This window comes from Chiroxiphia lanceolata, chromosome 24 (genome assembly GCF_009829145.1).
Source record: "Chiroxiphia lanceolata isolate bChiLan1 chromosome 24, bChiLan1.pri, whole genome shotgun sequence".
In the NCBI taxonomy this organism is placed as follows: domain Eukaryota; kingdom Metazoa; phylum Chordata; class Aves; order Passeriformes; family Pipridae; genus Chiroxiphia; species Chiroxiphia lanceolata.
In genome coordinates, this window is record NC_045660.1 from 6,834,958 (window position 1) to 6,853,533 (window position 18,576).

Consider the following 18,576-nt stretch of genomic DNA (forward strand, 5'->3'; position numbering starts at 1 on the left):
TCCTGTGCACTGGGAGTTGTTCACTGATCCCTTGGGTGCTCAGTGTTCCTATATTTATTCTGCTCAATGGGATCTGTAAATCAGCACAAATGAAGAACAAACTTCCAGCTTCAGACTTGATTGCTTCGCTTCTATTTTTTTCCTCATCCCTTAACATCAAAGTGAGTTCTTTCTACTTGATTTTCAATATTCCTCAGCGGTTGCTGAATTGCTATTCAGTTTTACACAATTTTTCCACCCACTGCAGTTTTAAAGGTCATTTAATTATTATTACAAAGAATTACAAAAAGATAGCAAATTGTTTAAATGCCTTAAGCTGCAACAGGTTATTAGCATGGATTTTTTATAGTCATGTTAAATGGATCAGTATTTACAGCTCAGGAGCCTTTGCATTGTGCTGTGTCACCCAGTGAGGCTCAGGGAGCGGGGCCAGCCCGGCAGCGCTGCGGCGGGAGCTGCTCCACTGCTCCCTCCAAGAGTAGGAAAAGACGTTTCTTTGGGAATTTCAGACCCCTGATTCCCACAGCATCCCCCTCCAGGAAGCGCCGGGGTGGCTCTGCAGACTCTGCCACAGGACCACAGGGATCGGGGCTGTGCGGGAGCAGCCTGGGAGTGTGATGGTCCAGAAGCCAAGGCTGCTGGCAGGGCACTGCCCCTCCTGAGGACTCAGAACAGGCTGTGGGTCACTGCTCCTTGTGGTTCTCGAGGAGCTGTTTTCCCTTCATTTCATCAGCACGTTAATGAGAGTCTCTGCTAAGGCAAACCTAAGTGGGAACCAAAATCCAGCCTCCTGTTTTCATGAGAACACGTTTCCTACCAAAATGCAGTTACTGCGGGTAAAGAGGCAACATTCCACCTTCCCAGAAACACTGCATAGATCAAGAAGGAAGAGAAGGATGTGCTGCAAACAAGCAGGATCACAAACAGGGATGGGGGTGAGGCACACCAGATCCACCTCCTGCTCTGAGCAATCAGAAGCTGTTGATATTTACTGTAGAGAGTAAATTATAAACCAAAATACAAGTTCCCATTTCTGCACATCAGATTGGACAGACAAGCCCAGCAATGAACACGTTTGTCAGCAGGACTGAAGTGACATTACCCAGCCTTGGCCTCTCATTCACCTGCTCTCTGCATCACGTCGTCCTTCTCATCCAAAATGCTCATTCTGCAAAGCTGAGACAATTAGTTGGGAACATTGGATTAAACTGTAAACCCTCACTCACGCCTCTAGGTGGAAGGCTGAGAAAGCAGATCTGATTCTTAGAAGAGGGGGAAAACTCCCAAAGAGCAAAACTAAAATGCAATCACTCCTTTGCCCCCTTTCCTTGGTGTCAGCTGTGAATCAGGTGTGTGGGCTGGGAGGATGTTAAGGGCTGGCAAGGTCTTAACTGAAACCATCTGACAAACAGACCTCAGATCCCACACGCTAAATATTGTGTCTCATGAGTCTCCGCTCCAGAAGCTGTTTTGCAATAAATGCATCACTCCTGCGCACGGTTGAGTAAAAGTGGAAAGACAGGCTGGGACCGGGCTGGGCTCTCCCACCGTGCCACAGCAGCAGGACTGGGATTGGGGCTGGGGGTGGCAGGGACCAAGTGCCAGCCAGAGCACCCTGAGTGTGGTGCTGTGCCAGGGGAGCTCCTGTGGCCCGGACACCACACGAGTTCCCACTCCCCAGGAGCAGGCAGAGCCCAGCCCTGCTCCAGCCCCACGCCCGGCGCCGGGGAAATCCCCAGCCAAAGGGAGCGAAAGCACGGTCTTGCCTCACTCTGCCGGGCTGCTCTGATAGCAGTGGGGCAGAGGGAGAGGCCGGTCCTGGTTGCTCTGCTGCATCCTGTGCGTTGCACAACTGCTGCACGGTGTGCTGCCCTCGGCACCTGACTGCTCAGCCCTTGGCCATGCTCGTGGGCATCCTCCAGGCATTGGGGAGCGACCTTTCCCCTGATGTGTGGGGCAGTGAACACCTTGTCCAGTTGTAGCCTGAGCAGGTGGGAACACCTTCTGGCCCCTGCCTGCCACCACACTGACACCTCCTGAGTCATATTAGATCGCCTGTGACATCACGGGAGCCGAGCGGAGCGGTGGCTGTTTGTCTGTCTGCCCCGCTGACACACATCCGTCCCGGGGGGCGGGGGGAGCCGGCGCTGCCCCACATTGCGCAGCAGGCGGGGGTGGCACGGCCCCCACACCGACACAGCCCCGGGCCCGGGTCCACGCTGACCCCGCGCACTCCCGGGAGAAGGAGGAAATGAGTTTCCTGACCGGCAATGTGTGCTCAGAGCCAGGACCTCCCTTTCCTAACAGAAGCATTGGGGAAAACCAGCCTGTATCCCCAGGGATTCATGATGAGCCCACTTAGCTTTGGGAAGCTGTCCAGGACTTAACCCTTGGGTTTGGAACTTCAGCAGGGCTCATGAGGGAAAGACTGGAGATGTCCTTCCCTAACCTCCTGGGTGCCCAGAGCAAACACTCCTGCTCTGCTTTCAGTTCCTTAGAACAAAAACTGCTTCCCAGATGGATGTGACTTCTCAAGAGGTATTTGCTTAGCAATAGGCATAAATCTTCTGCTCTTCACATTGCTCACGGTGGGATAAAATATTCTGTGACTGTCTATTTAAACATCTTACGTTAATACCATGAAGTGTTTGTTCAACTTCTATTATTCTTTTAGCTCTGAAGTAGCAAATGCTCCCAGGCATGTCAGAGTACAGCAAATCCATGGCTGCAGACACTGCATCCAAACTAAACTGGGGCTGAGCAGGCAGGGATGTTTTTGGATAAGGGGCCCGCCGACATTTTCCGGCAGAGAGGCTGTGGCTGGGAAGGGCTCAGCAAAACTGTAAATGTTGTTGCCACAGACACTTGCGCAACTGCTTGGTTTTCCCCACCATCATTTATTACTTCAATCTGTTGCTTCTCTCTCCTCTTGATCCAGCTGTGGGAAACCCGAGGTTGCCCGGTAAGCCAGGAGCACAGCTTCGGAACAGAGAAGGGGTTGCCAGAGTGCGGATGCTCTGAGTGCTGCTCTTTGACACGAGGTGAGCACAGAGGAGAGGAATCACCAGATATTGAATCCCTGATTCATCCTGGGCAGGGACAGGGGGACTTTGGTGCAGGGGTCTGGGGGAACCGCTTTCTCAGGCTCAGTCGAGACCCCGTGCAGCCCTCGGGACAGCCTGGATGATGGTGAAGCTTCTGCTGCCTCCGTCACTTCAGCCCTCCACAATAACAGGTTTATAGCCCAAAAACCCTCAGGAGGTTGGTTCTTTTCCTTGATGAAAGCACAACAGAAAAAAATTGTCAGGGTGTGCCCAATCCATCTGTCACTGAGGAAATAAGCCCGTCCTATAACTTAATGCCATCAATCACTAAGACCAAAGGTAGAGATCAAGGCTGCTTATTTGGAGGAGTACCTAAGGCTGTGTCTAGTCAGGAACACAGCGACAGCCAAATAAATTTCCCTGGTGTGGTCCCTCAAGAGCCTGTGCACTCCTCCAGAGCTCAGAAACATGCCTGCTCCGCAAGGAGCCCTCGGGCTACGTAGGGAGTATGTTACTCTGCAGAGCACTTATGAGGATCTCCTTAAAAGCCAGGGAACAAGTTCAAGATAGAACATTTCAGAGAAAAACCCATCTACTTGTCTGCAGCTGCACAGGAATCCCAGACTGGTGGGTGAAGGCCGTGCTGGCAGGACCATGAGCAGAGTGATGGGGACTGCGGGCACATGGGCGCAAAACACGAGCTCTGCATCCTCGGTGAGCTTTCCTCTAGTCCTCGCTTGGTACGTTTTCTTTCTTTCTGAGGAGACCTAAGCTCCCTTTTCTCCTCTGGCATCACTCTGGCAGGTAGCACTGGGGAGGCTGGGAGCTCCTGCCCAACGTGTGTGCAGGAGTGACCTTCCCACCGGTGCCTCCGCTGGGCACCCGTCCAACCCGGGGTGATGCTCGGCTGATGGGATCTGCCTTGGGCAGCTCGCCACGAGGCTGCCTCAGAGACGTCTCTGTCGAGGCCAGCCAGAGCAGCAGATGGTCTCTCAGGCAGCATCTCCATGAACCTGAGTGGTTGTGCTGTGAAAACAAACTGCCATAAGCGGATGTTGCTCAGCTTTGCTTCCGGCATTGCTGCTCAGCTTTCCTCGTGAGGAATGGTGACCCTCTCCAAAGAAAGGGCATAAATCATCACTTGTTTTTCCTTTAACTCCTGGATATGCTGAGTCCTGTGTAATAAATTACATTGCTCACTGTAAAAGAAAATCCAGAGGCAGCTCTGCCAGCCTCTTGAATCCCTGAGTTGCAGGATTCAGTTCATCCCCAGGAACACGTTGGTTAATGCAGTGAGATGAGCCATCAGGTTGCTCCACAGATGAGCAAGGCATTTAGGACACCAAAGCTGTTGGGAACACATGGATCCCAAGGCAGCCATCCCAGCCCTGTCCCCTCCCAGAGAGGCTGAGGCATGAGCTCAGCTTGGAGCAGGTACTTGAGCGGGTACCTCACTGCTCAGGGCTTGTCTACACAGGATTCTTAAGAAAGTTAAATTGAAGCAACTAAATCTAAAGTAGAGCATTAAAATTCTGTATAAAACTCATTCAGAATTAAAGTGGCCTTAATTCAGTTTAGTTTAGTCCCAAATGTTACTATATAAGGCCATTTAAATTATCTTTAATTAACATAATGGTCCCACATAGGCCATTATAAATGAGGTTTAATTAGCCCATTTTTAGAAGCGAGTTAGCTGCCTTGAGCTTCCACAGGAATGCAGCCAGGGCCACTTTGCTGACGGGGCTCCTGGTTGAGGCTGGTTAGCAGGAGTTTCATAGCACTGGCATGTCTTCCCAAGGAACTGGCACGCGGTCAGCTTCCTCCCTGCCAGCAGATAATAAGATTCTTGAATATCACCTATTTTGACTGTGTTAAATGTACGAGTGGGAGATGAAAGGCTTTGCCAGGGGACGAGCTCTTCCTTTAAAATCTGGGACATGGGAGTGGTAATCCTTAGAAAAATCCCTAGAATAATGTGATGTCAGGATTTTATGAGACTTGTTCAGGAGCAAGGAACCAGGCTGGAGAAAAGCTGACACTGAGTCAGCAGAGAAGTGGATGGAGATGGAGGACTGGGAGGGACTGAGCCCATCCCTGGGACAGGGCTCCTCCTGTCACAGACCACCTCGCTGTCCCCACTGCCTCTGGATGCTTTGGTTCATTTCTTGCTTAATGGAACTCTCAGCTCAGCAGGATGAGATGCTGCTGCCCTTGATGCCCACCCTGAGGGCATCCGGCCTGGGTCTCACAGGCTCCTCCCTGGAACAGCCCTGTGTTCTCTTGGGCTGTGCTGGGGATTTCCACCTCTTTTCCTGTGGCCTCAGAGGCCTCGGAGGCACAAGTCCTGCTCAGCAGCCTGGCAGTGCCAGCTGATGGTCCATCCTGCCACAGAAAGGGGCAGTGCAGCTGCCCAACAACGGGCACAGCACTGGCTGGAAGGAGCAGAGTCTCGTGCCTTGCACATGGTGGTGAATGGCATTGGCACCTCTGTGATTCCAGCAGAGGCTTTGTCCTGGGAATCTCCATGTCCTCAGAAGCTGTAGCCTCCACCACTGCCCTTGCAGTGACAAAAAGAGCAGCACTTTCTGTTCAAGGTAGTTTGCAAACAGACTCATGTGCCTGCTGTCACTGCTTTGCATAAATCAGGAGATCCAGCTTTGGGGTATTTCCTATGAGAAGCACATCTGTGGCCATACTTTCTGGTGCAATAGACTTTAGCCTGGAAGCAAAAGCACACAAACAATGCTAAATTCATGCTGACTGGAGTAGATTCCAAGGGAAAGAAGAGTTGGGAAAGCACCTACTTAAGAACTGAGTAAGGATATTATCGCTGATCTGAATCTCACTCTGTGTGTGTTACTGTTGAGTACACAGTGCGGTTTCAGACACGGCCAGAGACAAGGAAAAATGATTGTTTCGGGGTAACCACAAGGAAGATGAATGCAAATGTATTCCTGTAACTGGGAGAGTTCCTCGCTCCCGAGTTGGGCTCTGGTACATGGCCCTAGGGAAGCAAATTTGCAACTACCTTCATTAAATTGTATAGGGATGATTAATCAGAAGTCAGAGATGTGAAATTTTTGCACGTTGTGCAATGTTGGTTCAATCCCTGCAGTTCCACGCAGTCTGCAGGGGTGGTTTAGCGCCTGGCAGGGGACAGGTACCGGCAGGTGACAGACGCTTCCTGCCAGCGCTTATCTCCTCCACACGCCCGGGTTGATAAGCTGCTACTGGCTGAATCACGGCCACCTGCACCATCGGGATCCAAGTGGTGCAAGGGACGTGTGGCAGAGACTCGGTCCCCTCGAAGTGCACGGCCGGGGTGTGGCCCGTGCAGACACCCTCAGGGCAGAGATGCTGCCACCACCCCGGCCGTGCTCTGCATGTCCATCATCAGGTCACTGGCTCTCCACTGTCACCATATGCTGTGTCCACGCACCGGTGGCTGGAACTGCAGCTCACACAGAACATAAAAACCTACAAAGCCCCATTGCCGACATGGCCGAAGCTCGTGGCTGTGTCACACATTCCTTCTGCTGTGCTCAAACAGCGGCAGTGTGTCCCCAGGGGTCCCAGGGCTGCGGGACTGTCCTTGCACCCGATCCCACCCGCTGTCCCAGCCCCTGTCCCAGCTCCCCCTCCAGGGTCAGCTCGTGGGCCTGGGCCTTGTTCTCCTGACAGCTCCAGACACCCACCCCAGTGAGGGGCAGCGGGGCAGCCTCGCCTGCCCTACACACCCCACAGGGGCAGGGAACCCTCCCTTGGGAAGCACCACACGTGTGTTCAGAACTCAGGGACTGCGTTAGCGTGCGACACCCACCCCCGGCAGGGACGGTGGGACTGAGAAAGGGCCAGAAACGGAATTTCCATGTTTTAACGTTTGTAACCAAGAGCTGGGAAATCCTCTGGGGGACCAGCTCTTGTACCCCAGGACCGCCTGGGCTGGCTCGGGGCCCTGCGGGTCCCTCGGGGGGTCACGGGCGACCCGGGAAGCAGAAGGGCACATTTCCCTACGGAGCGGCCCTGTCGGGGCAGGTCAGCCTCGCTGCGACACGGTTTGCACAGGCCCCAGGGGTTCGCAGCCGGGACGTGTCCTGTCCGTGTCCGTGTCCGTGTCCGTGTCCCTGCCCCGTTCCCGGCTGCACCAGGAGGCGGCGGCGGGGCCGGGCCGGGAAGGGAAGCGGCCGCCGCTCCGCCCCCCCCGCTCTGCCCTTTCCGCCCCGCGCGGCGCTCCCGGGCCGGGTATAAAGCGGCGGCCGCGCCCGCCCCGCTCCGGCCCCACGGAGATGCGGCGGCGGCGGCGGCGGCAGCGGCAGCGGCCCGGTGAGCGCGGCGGGAGCGGGGCGGGCGGCTCCGGGGCGGGGGCTCGGCCGGGCCGGGAGGGGAGCGGAGGTGGCGGGGCCGCTGCTGACGCCGCTGTCGCCCCGCAGGTCCGGACGGCGAGCGGAGGCCGCGGGTGCCCCGCCGGGAGCCATGAGCGCGGGCAGCGTCGCCCCGGGCTGGCCTGAGGCGCTGCCGGGCGCGGCCCGGCCCGCGGCGGGGATGAGCGGCAGGGAGAGCCCCGAGGGGCCCGGGGACGGCCCCGAGCTGCAGCTGAAGGTGGATTTCTTCCGCAAGCTCGGCTACTCCTCGGAGGAGATCCGCGTCGTGCTGCAGAAGCTGGGCCTGGGCGCCGACACCAACACGGTGCTGGGGGAGCTGGTGAAGCACGGCCCGGCCGAGCGGGACGGCTCCGAAGCCCCACCCGAGCCCGGCGAGGCCCCGCTGGTCCCCCGGGGGGGCGCCGGTAACAAGTCCCCCGCGCCCGGCCCCGAGGAGACCGAGAGCGACAACCTGAAGCCCATCGTCATCGATGGCAGCAACGTGGCCATGAGGTGCGTGCGGGGCTGGGTTCGTGTGACCGCTGCTTTGAGCTGTGCCAGGCGCACGGGGGAAAACTCCCGTTCCTGGCTCAAAGCAGGCACCGCTGGGTGCCGGGCGGGGGCTGGTAATACTTTCCGAGGTGCCTCGCCAGCACGCACGGCTCTCACGCGGACGAGCATCACGTTTGCCAGTGCGGGCTGGTCCTGGCACGGCTCTGCCCGCCCGGAGCCAGCGGTCACGGGGCAGTGACGAGGGCAGCCGAGCTTCCTGCGAACACACGTTTCCCCTTGTGCTCCAGCGCTGAGGGGATAACTGAAGATACATTGTCCTCTTAATCAGTGTCTTTGTGTAAGTTTCCGTGTCAGGAAGTTGCTCAATAAATAATTATAGGGTTAATTAGAGAAGACTTTGTAATACAGAGCTGTCTCCTGTGTTGGAGCCCAGTCTCCAAATTGTGACTCTTGTAGTTTGGTGAATTTCTGTACAATGTAGAGAATGAAGTGTTGAAGGTGTCACCAAAGCGGGGCTGTGGCTCATCCTCAGCATCTTGAGTGTCCTGGTGCTGCTGCCACAGGTCCTGTCAGACACTGTGACCGGAGCACCCAGAATCTCAGGGCTGGATATTTATTGGTGTGGTGTCCCAACTTTCGTCCTGGGTTTTGCTCCCACCCCAACCCCAGCTGCTCCCCACCTCTACTTGGGGTGGTCCTGGGCTCTCTTTAATTTAATGCACAGGGTTCAGAATTGGGCCCTGAAAGCTCTTTCTGTTGCAGCTGTTGCAGAAGCCACTTCCTTTGCTGTGTATGTTTGTGTGCAGATTTTATAAAAAATAATCCTGGGTGCAAGCAGAGCCTCTATATGTGTTGTGGTAGGTTTGTCTGAGGTGAAAGTGCTGCACGGAGGTTGGTTTGCAGGTGTGGTTTTTCTCCAAGCCCTGGTTGGCAGTTCCGAGAACAGGACTGAGAAAAGATGGGGCACAGTTGGCTGTGCAGCTGGGGCAGAGCCCGGGGCAAACGAGGAAATGGGGGTGGCAGTGGAGTGTGAAAGCCATGCCCAGGGTCCCTGTAGGAGAGCCTGTTCCTATTCCAGCCCTCTCCACAGTTTTGCAGGCACTATGGAAAATGGCCCATTGTGAGCTTGGGCTGATAAGTGACTCTGGCAGTGAAGTTTACCTTGGATAAGTGCTCTAGCTTTAACAGCAGGATTGGGTGTGTTTGTGAATGAGGAGCCTCTTACCCGTCAAAGTTATCCCAAAATGCAGAGGGGAACTCACAGCAACTGTGAGTCAGGGCAGGCCAGAGCCCAGGGTCTCACAGGAGAGAAGCAGTATGGCTTTCTTTAAGCAATTTGCTAGAAGGGGAATTCCATTCTGAAACTTCCTGTATTGATGGTGTGATGTTCCCTGCTGATTCATTTGCAGTGTGTACCGCGGCCTCCCTCAACAGCTCTTGACAAACTTATGCAAATCACAGTGGAAATTAGTTTTTACTTCCTTCTAAGGGAATTTTTCTTTGGCTGCTGCCAAATCAGATCAGCCCAATTAGCTGCTTTCTGGAGGTTTGAGGTTGGTAGCAGGGACTCAAAACCTGAACTAAAACTTACAACCCACCAAAAAACATTGGTTTTTTTACATATCTCTCTAAAAGATTACATGTCTGGATATTTATAGCTATACTCATCCTATGTTAGAGAAAATTTTTAGAGCACCTTCTGATAGTGACTGTGAGCCTTCTGTAACTTGGGATTTTTATTGGAGATACGTTAGGCATCTTCTTCTATGTTAGTTGTGTTGCCAAGTGTTTTAGTTCTTTTAGAATAAGTGTCTTTGTACAGCTCTTCAGCTTCCTTTGTAGTTTCAGCGAAAGGGTGAGGCCAGGAGGGGAAGTGAAGTTTCTCTGTTGTGGTGCCTCTGCAGGAATGGCTCTGGGGAGGAGCCCACTGGGCTGCTGAAGGCTGGGGGAGCTGAAATGTCATTCAGGTGTAGATGGGAAGAGTAAGACTTGGGAGAGGTAGTGACCAGATGGAGAAAAATCCTGAATTCTAAGAGCGGCTACCTTCAGTGTAGTGCATGTTCCTAGAATGCCCTCAGGGAACGCAGGCTGCTGGATCCCCAGAGCCCAGACCGGGCTGGAATAGAGAGAAGTTGAAAGTTTGCCAGAACCATTATCAGCATAAGAGCTGATTGCACTGTAAATACTACTGCTTGTAAAACAGGAGAGGTAGTTTCCTCTTAGAAGTTCTGGAAACTTATTGATATGACCTAGTGAATAATTAAGAAGCATTTTTGTGTTGGTACGTGGCTTCTGACATGGTTGTCAAACTCTGTTCTTCAACTGCCATGAGCTGTTCATTCATCCAGCACTGATCATGTTCACAGGAGATGCTTCCATTTTGTGCAAATAGTGCATTTGTAGCTGAGTTTTTGAGCCAGAATGTAATGAAGAAGCATAAATAGTGCCTAAAATACCTTCTTTTCCTGAAGTGATCATAGCAACTTTGCAAGCAAACTGCCAGTGAGGGACCAGTGCACCCTGGCAGGGGACAGCCACTGGCATTAGCTGGCAGTGTAGAACTAAGGGGGTTGGGATCACATTGTGCTCGGGGCTAAAAATAACCACTGGGAGTCCAGGGTTGAAGCAGAGGCTGTTTCAGAGCAGCTGCAACAGTTCCAGCTGCTCCTTCCCAGTGAGGATTTGGGTGTTTACTGGTATCCTGATGTGCTGAAAGGAACAGTGAGGTTGGGCAGGTCTGGGTGAGGGTGTTTACACGAGACAAGCACCCAATGCTGCCTGTGCTCCTCAACACTTCACTGAAGCTTGTCCAACTTGCTGGCTCCCTTTGCTTGGTGCATTGCCTGACTGGTCTGTACTGGATAAAGAAGTTAATGAAATCCTTAATTTTCTCCTTCTCTGCAGCCATGGGAATAAAGAAGTGTTCTCCTGCCGAGGTATCCTTTTGGCTGTCCAGTGGTTCTGGGACAGGGGACACAAGGATATCACAGTCTTTGTGCCATCATGGAGGAAGGAGCAACCCCGACCAGATGTACTCATAACAGGTGTGGAAATACGAAAACCAAAAGCAGCTTTTCAGGCTGACTCTCTGTCACTTAATGAGCTTGCAGAGTTCTGCCTAAGTCAGTAATTAACTTCAGAATGGAAGGTCTGAGTAGTAGGAGATACAGCGAGCCAAGCTGACCAGGGAGAATTAGTCATTAACTTCTCTCCTGAGCAAGCTTTTGCCTGAATCAGCTGGAGTAATTCTGAGAACCAAATGTAATACTGCTCTGCTTCATAACTTTTTGTCTCATTTCTTGATTTTCCCCTCCTCCTCCTTGAGGGATATACTTTGTGCTGTATTTGACTGAAGCATGTTTAGTCAGAATTATTCAAATTGAGGAGAGTTTTCTCTGAACTTGTAAACATCTGAGATTTCTAAGTGACTTGGAACAGAGATGATCGGGGTCGAGCACAGTCTGGGTTGTGGAGAGATGGGGTGACTTCGCCTGGGTTTTGTTGTTCACTTCCAGTGACACTCTGTGTGCGTGAAGGCCCCTGGGCTGTGCGGGTGTGCTCACAGCTGTGTGTGTTCCAGACCAGTACATCCTCCGTGACCTGGAGAAGAAGAAGATCCTGGTGTTCACGCCGTCCCGGCGGGTCGGGGGCAAGCGCGTGGTGTGCTACGACGACCGGTTCATCGTCAAGCTGGCCCACGAGTCCGACGGCATCGTCGTGTCCAACGACACCTACCGGGACCTGCAGAACGAGCGGCCCGAGTGGAAGAAGTTCATCGAGGAGCGGCTGCTGATGTATTCCTTCGTCAATGACAAGTACGGCCCCGTCCCCCCGGGCTTTGGAGGGAGGTCCCTGTGAGCCTGCTGGCTTGTTTTAATGAGGCAACAGCAAGCCATGCGTGAAAAGAGCGAATGCTGGTACAGAATTAAAAAAAGCTGGAGGGATACAAAGGCAAAAGGAGTTGGAGGCCTCTCAGTTAGCTGCTCGTGGTGTGGAGCCAGGAGCTCTGTTGTAGTGAAATTCCCAGGAGAGCTCCAGGACTTGATTTCCTCACAGAACAATTGTTAGCAGGCCCAGCAGCAGGTACTAATTCTGGTCAGCAACTGAGCACTAAACCTCTTCTGTGCTTGAAGGGAAGCATTTTGTGCTGGTGTGGACTGGGTGACAGGAGGGTTATCTCTGCAGAAAATGGGAGAGCTTTGTGGGGCTCAGATAGCTTTTAATATTCAGTGAATTTGGGGACCTTGAGAAGAAGTGAAATCCTGACCCAGAAAAGTGAGCTGTTCCTGACTGAAATTTGTTTTTCTTTAGGTTTATGCCTCCAGATGATCCCCTAGGGCGTCATGGCCCCAGCCTGGACAACTTCCTCAGGAAGAAACCTGTGGTGCCAGAACACAAGAAACAGCAGTGCCCTTATGGTAAGATGCCTCCTACATGTGAAGGATATGAGGTGACTGTGCAAGTGTCATTCATAATTTAGCCCAATCCAGCTGCTCATTCCATGCTCTGCCTTTCCTCACAGGGAAGAAATGCACTTATGGAATTAAGTGTAAGTTCTACCACCCTGAAAGGATCAACCAGCCCCAGCGCTCGTTGGCTGACGAACTCCGTGCCAATGCAAGGCTGTCTCCAACCAGAAGCACCAGTGCCAAAGAGGAGAAAAAGGGCAGAAGAGTTTCCCAGGCAGAGCTCTTATGCTCTGTGCCCACAGAGGGTGACAAAAGCTCTTTGCAGAAGGTCTCTGCAGACAGGAAGAGCTCGGCCCACAAAGCCAAGCCCAGCGACGTTCCCCTTCAGGCCAAAGGCTGTGTGTCAGGCGGTGTCCCCCTGAACAGTGGGAGCCACAGGTCCTCTGACAGGTACCAACAGCCTCACATGGACTCTCTGTCTTATATCTCTCAGGAGCGTCTCGACTCAGGCATCGGGTCTCTGGAGAACCAGCTGTCTGACATGTGGCCTCACAGATGTACCAGTCACTGTGATCATTCCCATGCTGAGCAGGTGTCTGTCTGCAGCTGTGGCAGGCAGAGACCCGTGTACCCACATTCTCCCAGCTTAGAGCAGAACGACCTGGTCTCTTACAAGCACGGCTCCCATAAATCTTCCTCCTCTGGTGCTAGCTTCTTGCAGTACAGCCCTGAGGTCTCTCACTCAGGAGCACCCCGCTCTTTCTCGGGCTATGGGGTGCCCGTGCACCCGGGCAGTGCGGGGCAGTTCAGCCTGCCCAGCGAGTTCAGTGCCCCCCCGCCCCCCTCGCGGGAATTCTGGTCGGAGCCGTTCCCGCTGCCCCAGGCCCGATCCCCCGGGGCCCGCGACCCCCGGGCGCTGCAGAGGGGCCTGGGCCCGGCCTACGGGGACTCGGGGCCCTGGGCTGGCTCGGAGCAGTTTGCAGAGGAGCGGGCCAGCGTGCACGTCAAGCTGTGCGGCATCTTCCACCCGCACCTGGTGGACGCCGTGATGAGCCGCTTCCCGCGGCTGCTGGACCCCCAGCGCCTGGCTGCCGAGATCCTCACCTACAAGGCCCAGAACCCGGGCTTGTGAGGGCAGCCGAGCATGGGGACAGCTTGAGGGGGCTGTGTTTGCCTCTGCAGCTGCCACAGGTGCCTTCTGAGTGCTCCTCCTTATTCCTTGGAAGTACCGGAGTCCGACTGGGTGCTGGATGCCAGATGTGGGGTGCTCACAGCAAATTCTGCTCTCGCTGTGACCGTGTGCCCTTTGGAGAGGTGAGAGCACCTGGGGTCCCATCTTCCCCAGGGGCTGCTGAGTGGGAGCAGAGGCTGCAGCTCCAGAGCAGGACTGTTCATTTGGGGTTCATGAGAATCTGGCACACTCTGAATTACTGCAGTTGTCCAGAACTGGATGTGTCCTTGCCCCTCCCATTACCTTCAGTTTTGAGATGGCTTTGTGCACTATGGAGCTAAGAGGGAAAACTCGGGGAGGCTCTAAGAGAAAAGTTGATGCTACCTTTGCAGTGGCCTGTGGCTGGTTTGTGAAGACCCAAATGCATTGTCAAAACTGTTCTTAGCTCCTCACTAAGCCTCTTTCCTAAATCCCACCATGTGGATCTGTGGCAAATGTTGGGTTGTAAATCCAGTCTGAAGATGGGTTTAGCTGACTTTAATTTGGTCTTACTGGTGCACTTCTTTGATGCTTTCCACAACCCTCCCACCTCAGCTTTCCTTCCTGAGGTGAGGTAATTCTCCCACAAGTGCTTAGTGAGCTGCTCAGCTCCTGGAGACCAGGAGCTCGATCCTTACTCAGGAGGAGTGGCAGACACTGCTCCAGAGCTGCATGTGCTGACAACTGCAGTGTCAGAGCAGGGGGGTGACCTGAGCACCCTGTGGGTGCTGCTCTGGGACAGTCACCTTGCTGGTCCCTGGCCCAGGCTGGGCCTGTGCAGTGCTGATGAGGGTTTATGATGTGCCTTTTGCCTTCAGACAGCAATAGAACAGCTGTAGTCACATCTGGACTGCTGCCAGGGCCCTTCCTGAGGAGTCCTTAATATTTCTCTCTGTAAAGCTGTTGCTTCATCTTCTTCCTCTCCAATGTTCCCCCATCCCCTTTGGCTGTGCCCAGCTAGAGCAGCATCCAGAATTGTAGAATAAGAGTTATTTGGCAAGACTGTTCCTGTTTCATTTCCTCTTACTCTGTAAGATGTTTTCTACTGTAGATACTGTAAGAGATTTTAAATATGCAAACCCAGTTGCTGTAGTAATTGGTTCTGGTCCTGGAATTTCACTGTGCTTGGGATGCAGAGATGTTCCTGGCACTTGCAGGCCAGAAGCAGTTGATTTGTTGATACACATTGTATCTGTGTGTGTTGTTGTTTTCTAAATACAATACGCCCTTCTGTGGTTAAACCAAGGTCGTTGAGTGGCAAATTAGGAAGTGGAGAGCAGAATGCAGCTGGTCCTGGAACCCTCCTGGGAACAGTGTTGTCCATTCCTGCTCTTCCCTCTTATGTCCAAGGAGTGACCTGCCCAGACTGGCACCATGTGCCACGAGACCACAGGGACACAGGAACCTGTATACCTGGTTAATAATGATACATTACAAATTAGTAATGTTTCATGTTAGTAAGCAAAATGCTTCTTAATTTTAAGTAACCTGATACTTTGCATATTTGTAAATTACAGGAAAAATGGTTTTTAAATGTTATTGTCCAGCACTTTGCTGCTTGCAGTTTTACTCAGTGCTGTTCTTGCCTCAGCCATGTGTTACTGGGCGAGGTGGGTTTGTGTTTCTGGTGGAATGCTGGTATCTGCTGCTTCTCTTGCAATCAGAAGATTAACATTTTGTACTCCCCAGCTGACACTTGCTGAATTTTCTGTATCACTATGCAGTATAGTCACGTACCGAGTGGCCATGTGACAGCCATGGCAAAGGAAGAACTGTGTTATGTAAATAAAAACTGCTGAGTTGGCATATTTGGTCTTTGGTGGCTTTTTGGAGGAACATTCAACATTTTGGCTGGCATTCCATGAAAAGTCAGAAATTATCCTTCCTCCCCTGGGTTCCCCTGACAGGCTTCGATCTCCATATGCAGTCTGAGGGCTTGTTATTGACAGGCTGTTAATTGATACAGCGGGACCAAAACATCCAAGTGCTGTGGCAGATATGAGCACGAGCAGTGTTTGCTGTTTGTTTGGCAGCACTGGGGTTTCTCAGTGCCTGGGGCAGGCACTGGCAGGGGAAGGTGGAACCAGAGGAGTTGTGGGTGTCTCGGGTGCTGAAGCACAGAACACTCATGGGACTTTTGAAATCAGCATGAGCTGTGTTCAGTTTTAAGGGACAATTCCATAGTACAGTATGGAAACAAATACACATTTTATTCATTTATGGCACATCCATGTCAGCTGTTGAGTATGGAATATGCAAACTGTCCAGACTTTGCTCTGAAGGTTTGTTATGAACTGGAAGTGCAGCAGGAATATCAGTGCTCACATTGCTGTGTAAGGATCTTCCCCTCCCACCTGCTCCAGTGCAGCACAGCACATTCTTATCTCACCAGTTAAATAACTTTATGGTCTGTATTCAAACTTGGGCTCTTCCTTTACCACAGGGCCATGACTCTGTAGTTAATCAGAAACAAGGGAGGCAAGTGCTCCCAGGGACAGCTGCATTTCAAAACAAACCTGGAACTTCACAGGCTGCAAGGTCTGTTATTGGCTGTGGCAGAGGAACTCCCTGGGGACGTCACTGCAGTGACAGAGCTCACGTGGCTCTGGGCGTGTGTGGTGGGGGGATGGAGTGGAGTGTTGCAGATCTGAGCACACCTTTAACCAGGTGTGGAGTTTGCTCCTGTCCTTGGTGGGGTCTGTAGCTGAAAAATGCTGCAGGGTGTTAGGGCTGCTTTTCCTGTAAAAGACCTTAATAGGTAATTCTAGTTTTGCAGGATGTGCAGGGGTAGGGGGATGTTTTTTTTTGCTTCCCTCAAAGCTGATCTGACACAATGAAAGGAATCGGTGCAGAAGTGCAGAGGTTCGTTATTGGAGCAGTTTGGGAGGGTCAGATCTGGTCAAAGCTGTTCCCACAAGCTGGTACCTGTGCTGCTGGGGCAGCTGGCCCACCCAGCTGCCATCCCACTGCTGCTCTCGGAATTCTCTCCTGTCACACAAGGTTCTGTGGGAGCAAACCTGCCCCCAGAGCATCCCATGTGTTCTGGGTAAGCACTGCCTCCCCAGGGGCCTGCTCACCAGGAGCTGGGGAAATTGGAATGCTAATTGGAACTGCTGCTGCTGCACATTTTCCCCACCTTGCACAGTCTGCAGTGAGTTGGAGTTGCCTACCTGCACACATGGGCAGCCTCCCTGGGCTGTCAGTGCAGGATTTCCTCTCGTGTTTTGGGGAGAGCCTGCCATGACTGCTGGTGTTTGCTTTGTGTCCTGGGCCAGCCAAAATGGGTCAGATCTGCTTGTCAGCTCATGGGGCTGTTCGGGGGGAAGGAGGTCACACATGGGCCTGTTGAAGGTTTCCTGTGCTCAGGGGGTTCCCAGCCCTCATCCTGTGGGCTGTGTGCTGTTGAGCTCGGGGGGAGGCAGCTCCTCTGAGCAGCCCAGCCCACTCCCTGGGGCTTGCTCACCTCTCCCTGGCACCATGGCCTGTGCTGCCTTTGCTCACTGGACTTCTACCTGAACCCAACTGGTTCCTCCCATCAGGGGATTTCCAGGATGTGGCTAGCTTGGTTCTAACTTTTTAAGGCATTTCCAGGGCAGGAATCTGACCCAAGGTTCCTGTGCAGGCCATGGGAAAGAGGCTGGTGTGTAACAGGAGCACACGTGGGTGTGCCCTCACAGGGAATATGCTGATGTCACCCAGCTGGGGCTCCCATACACGGGAGCAGGTTCAGGATCAACCCACTGTTTCCCCAGTGCTGAGGCTGCTGCTCTTGCAGCAGAGAGGAAGAGGTGTCCAAACACAGCAGCAGCTTTGCACTCTGTACACCAAACTTCTTTTGCAACACAGCCTTGCTGTAAGACAGAACTGCAGGAAGCAAGTAACTGCAAAATAAATGTTGCACCCAAGAGAACAGAAAGGTGCTGAGGAGGAGCTGGATGCTGTCCCAGCGTGGTGGGAGGGGAGGCTGGTGCTGGAATGGGATGATGATGGTAGTGCTACCTGTGCAGGTGCCCTCCAGCCATGTGTTTTTTTCAGTCCTATCACCTGCTTTCCTTAGGGTTTAGGCCCTGAGGATTATATCCCTTGTACCCCCACGCTCCCCAAGGCCAGGGGCTGCCCCTCGGAGCCAAAGCCCTGCTGGCAGAGCAGCTGCCAGCTCAGCCCTTCTGAGGAAGCCACAGGCAGGGAGCAGGGAATAATACTGCACAAATATGTTGGAGTAAACACAGCCTCGGGTTGAGCAATAGGTCAGGAGGATTTGCATGGTGTGGTGGCCTGGGAAAGGTTTCTGTGGCCTGGGAAATGTTCTGTTCCCTGTGAGGCAGCTCTTCCCTCTCTGGGGACAGGGTGGTCAGGGGCAGGGAGAGCTGGTGGCTTCAGCTGATGCTGTTTGATGTCACCCTCCACCTCCTGAGCCATGTCCCTGTCCCTGTGGGGCTGGCTGGGGGTTTCCAGCCCCAGGATTGCCACGGGAGAGGTGAACGGTGGCTGCAGCAGGGACGGGACCTCATCCCGACACTGCAGAGCTGCTGTGGGACATGGCCAGTGCTCCCACTGCCTCTTTGTGTGGATGCTGCTGATCCCTGCGGGAGAGGGGTGTTTGAGGCTGCAGTGGTGTCCCCAGAGCAGTTCATTTGCAGGACCTGGTTCATTTTGGTGTTCCTGAGCAGCGTGGGGCTGTCCCCCCTCAGCCAGGTGGGTGTGGGTGAGTCAGGCTGCTGCTATTTGTGTTGCATCAGTTCCCTGGTGTGGGAGCTGCACGGACACGTCGGACGGATCCTGCCGATCCCTGCCTGCTGCAGGAGCCTGTCCCCAGCCCTTGCCACGGGTGGGTGCTGGTCCCTGCTCTGCTTCAGTGAGAGCTCATCCTGTCCCCCTCCCCAAAGAGCTGGGACCTGGGGGTGCAGCTGTCCCAGCTCTGCCGAGGAAAGACCAGGTGGACACAGTCGATGGGAAGCAGCCGCCTGTATTGAACAGCCCCAGCACAGTGGGCCCTGGGGACCCCGGGGTGGGGGCAGGACACAGCCCCTCTGTGCTCG

General features: G+C 53.6%; 1 protein-coding gene across 1 annotated transcript; it reads left to right on the forward strand.

Annotated features, from left to right (window-relative positions):
* The first annotated feature begins 7,497 nt into the window (after nucleotides 1-7,497).
* ZC3H12A (zinc finger CCCH-type containing 12A) lies at nucleotides 7,498-15,345 on the forward strand. Its single transcript, XM_032709892.1, has 5 exons — nucleotides 7,498-7,918; nucleotides 10,823-10,962; nucleotides 11,499-11,733; nucleotides 12,230-12,336; nucleotides 12,441-15,345. The coding sequence occupies exons 1-5, from the start codon at nucleotides 7,518-7,520 to the stop codon at nucleotides 13,457-13,459; spliced, it is 1,902 nt and encodes a 633-aa protein (XP_032565783.1). The 5' UTR covers nucleotides 7,498-7,517; the 3' UTR covers nucleotides 13,460-15,345.
* Nucleotides 15,346-18,576: the final 3,231 nt, after the last annotated feature.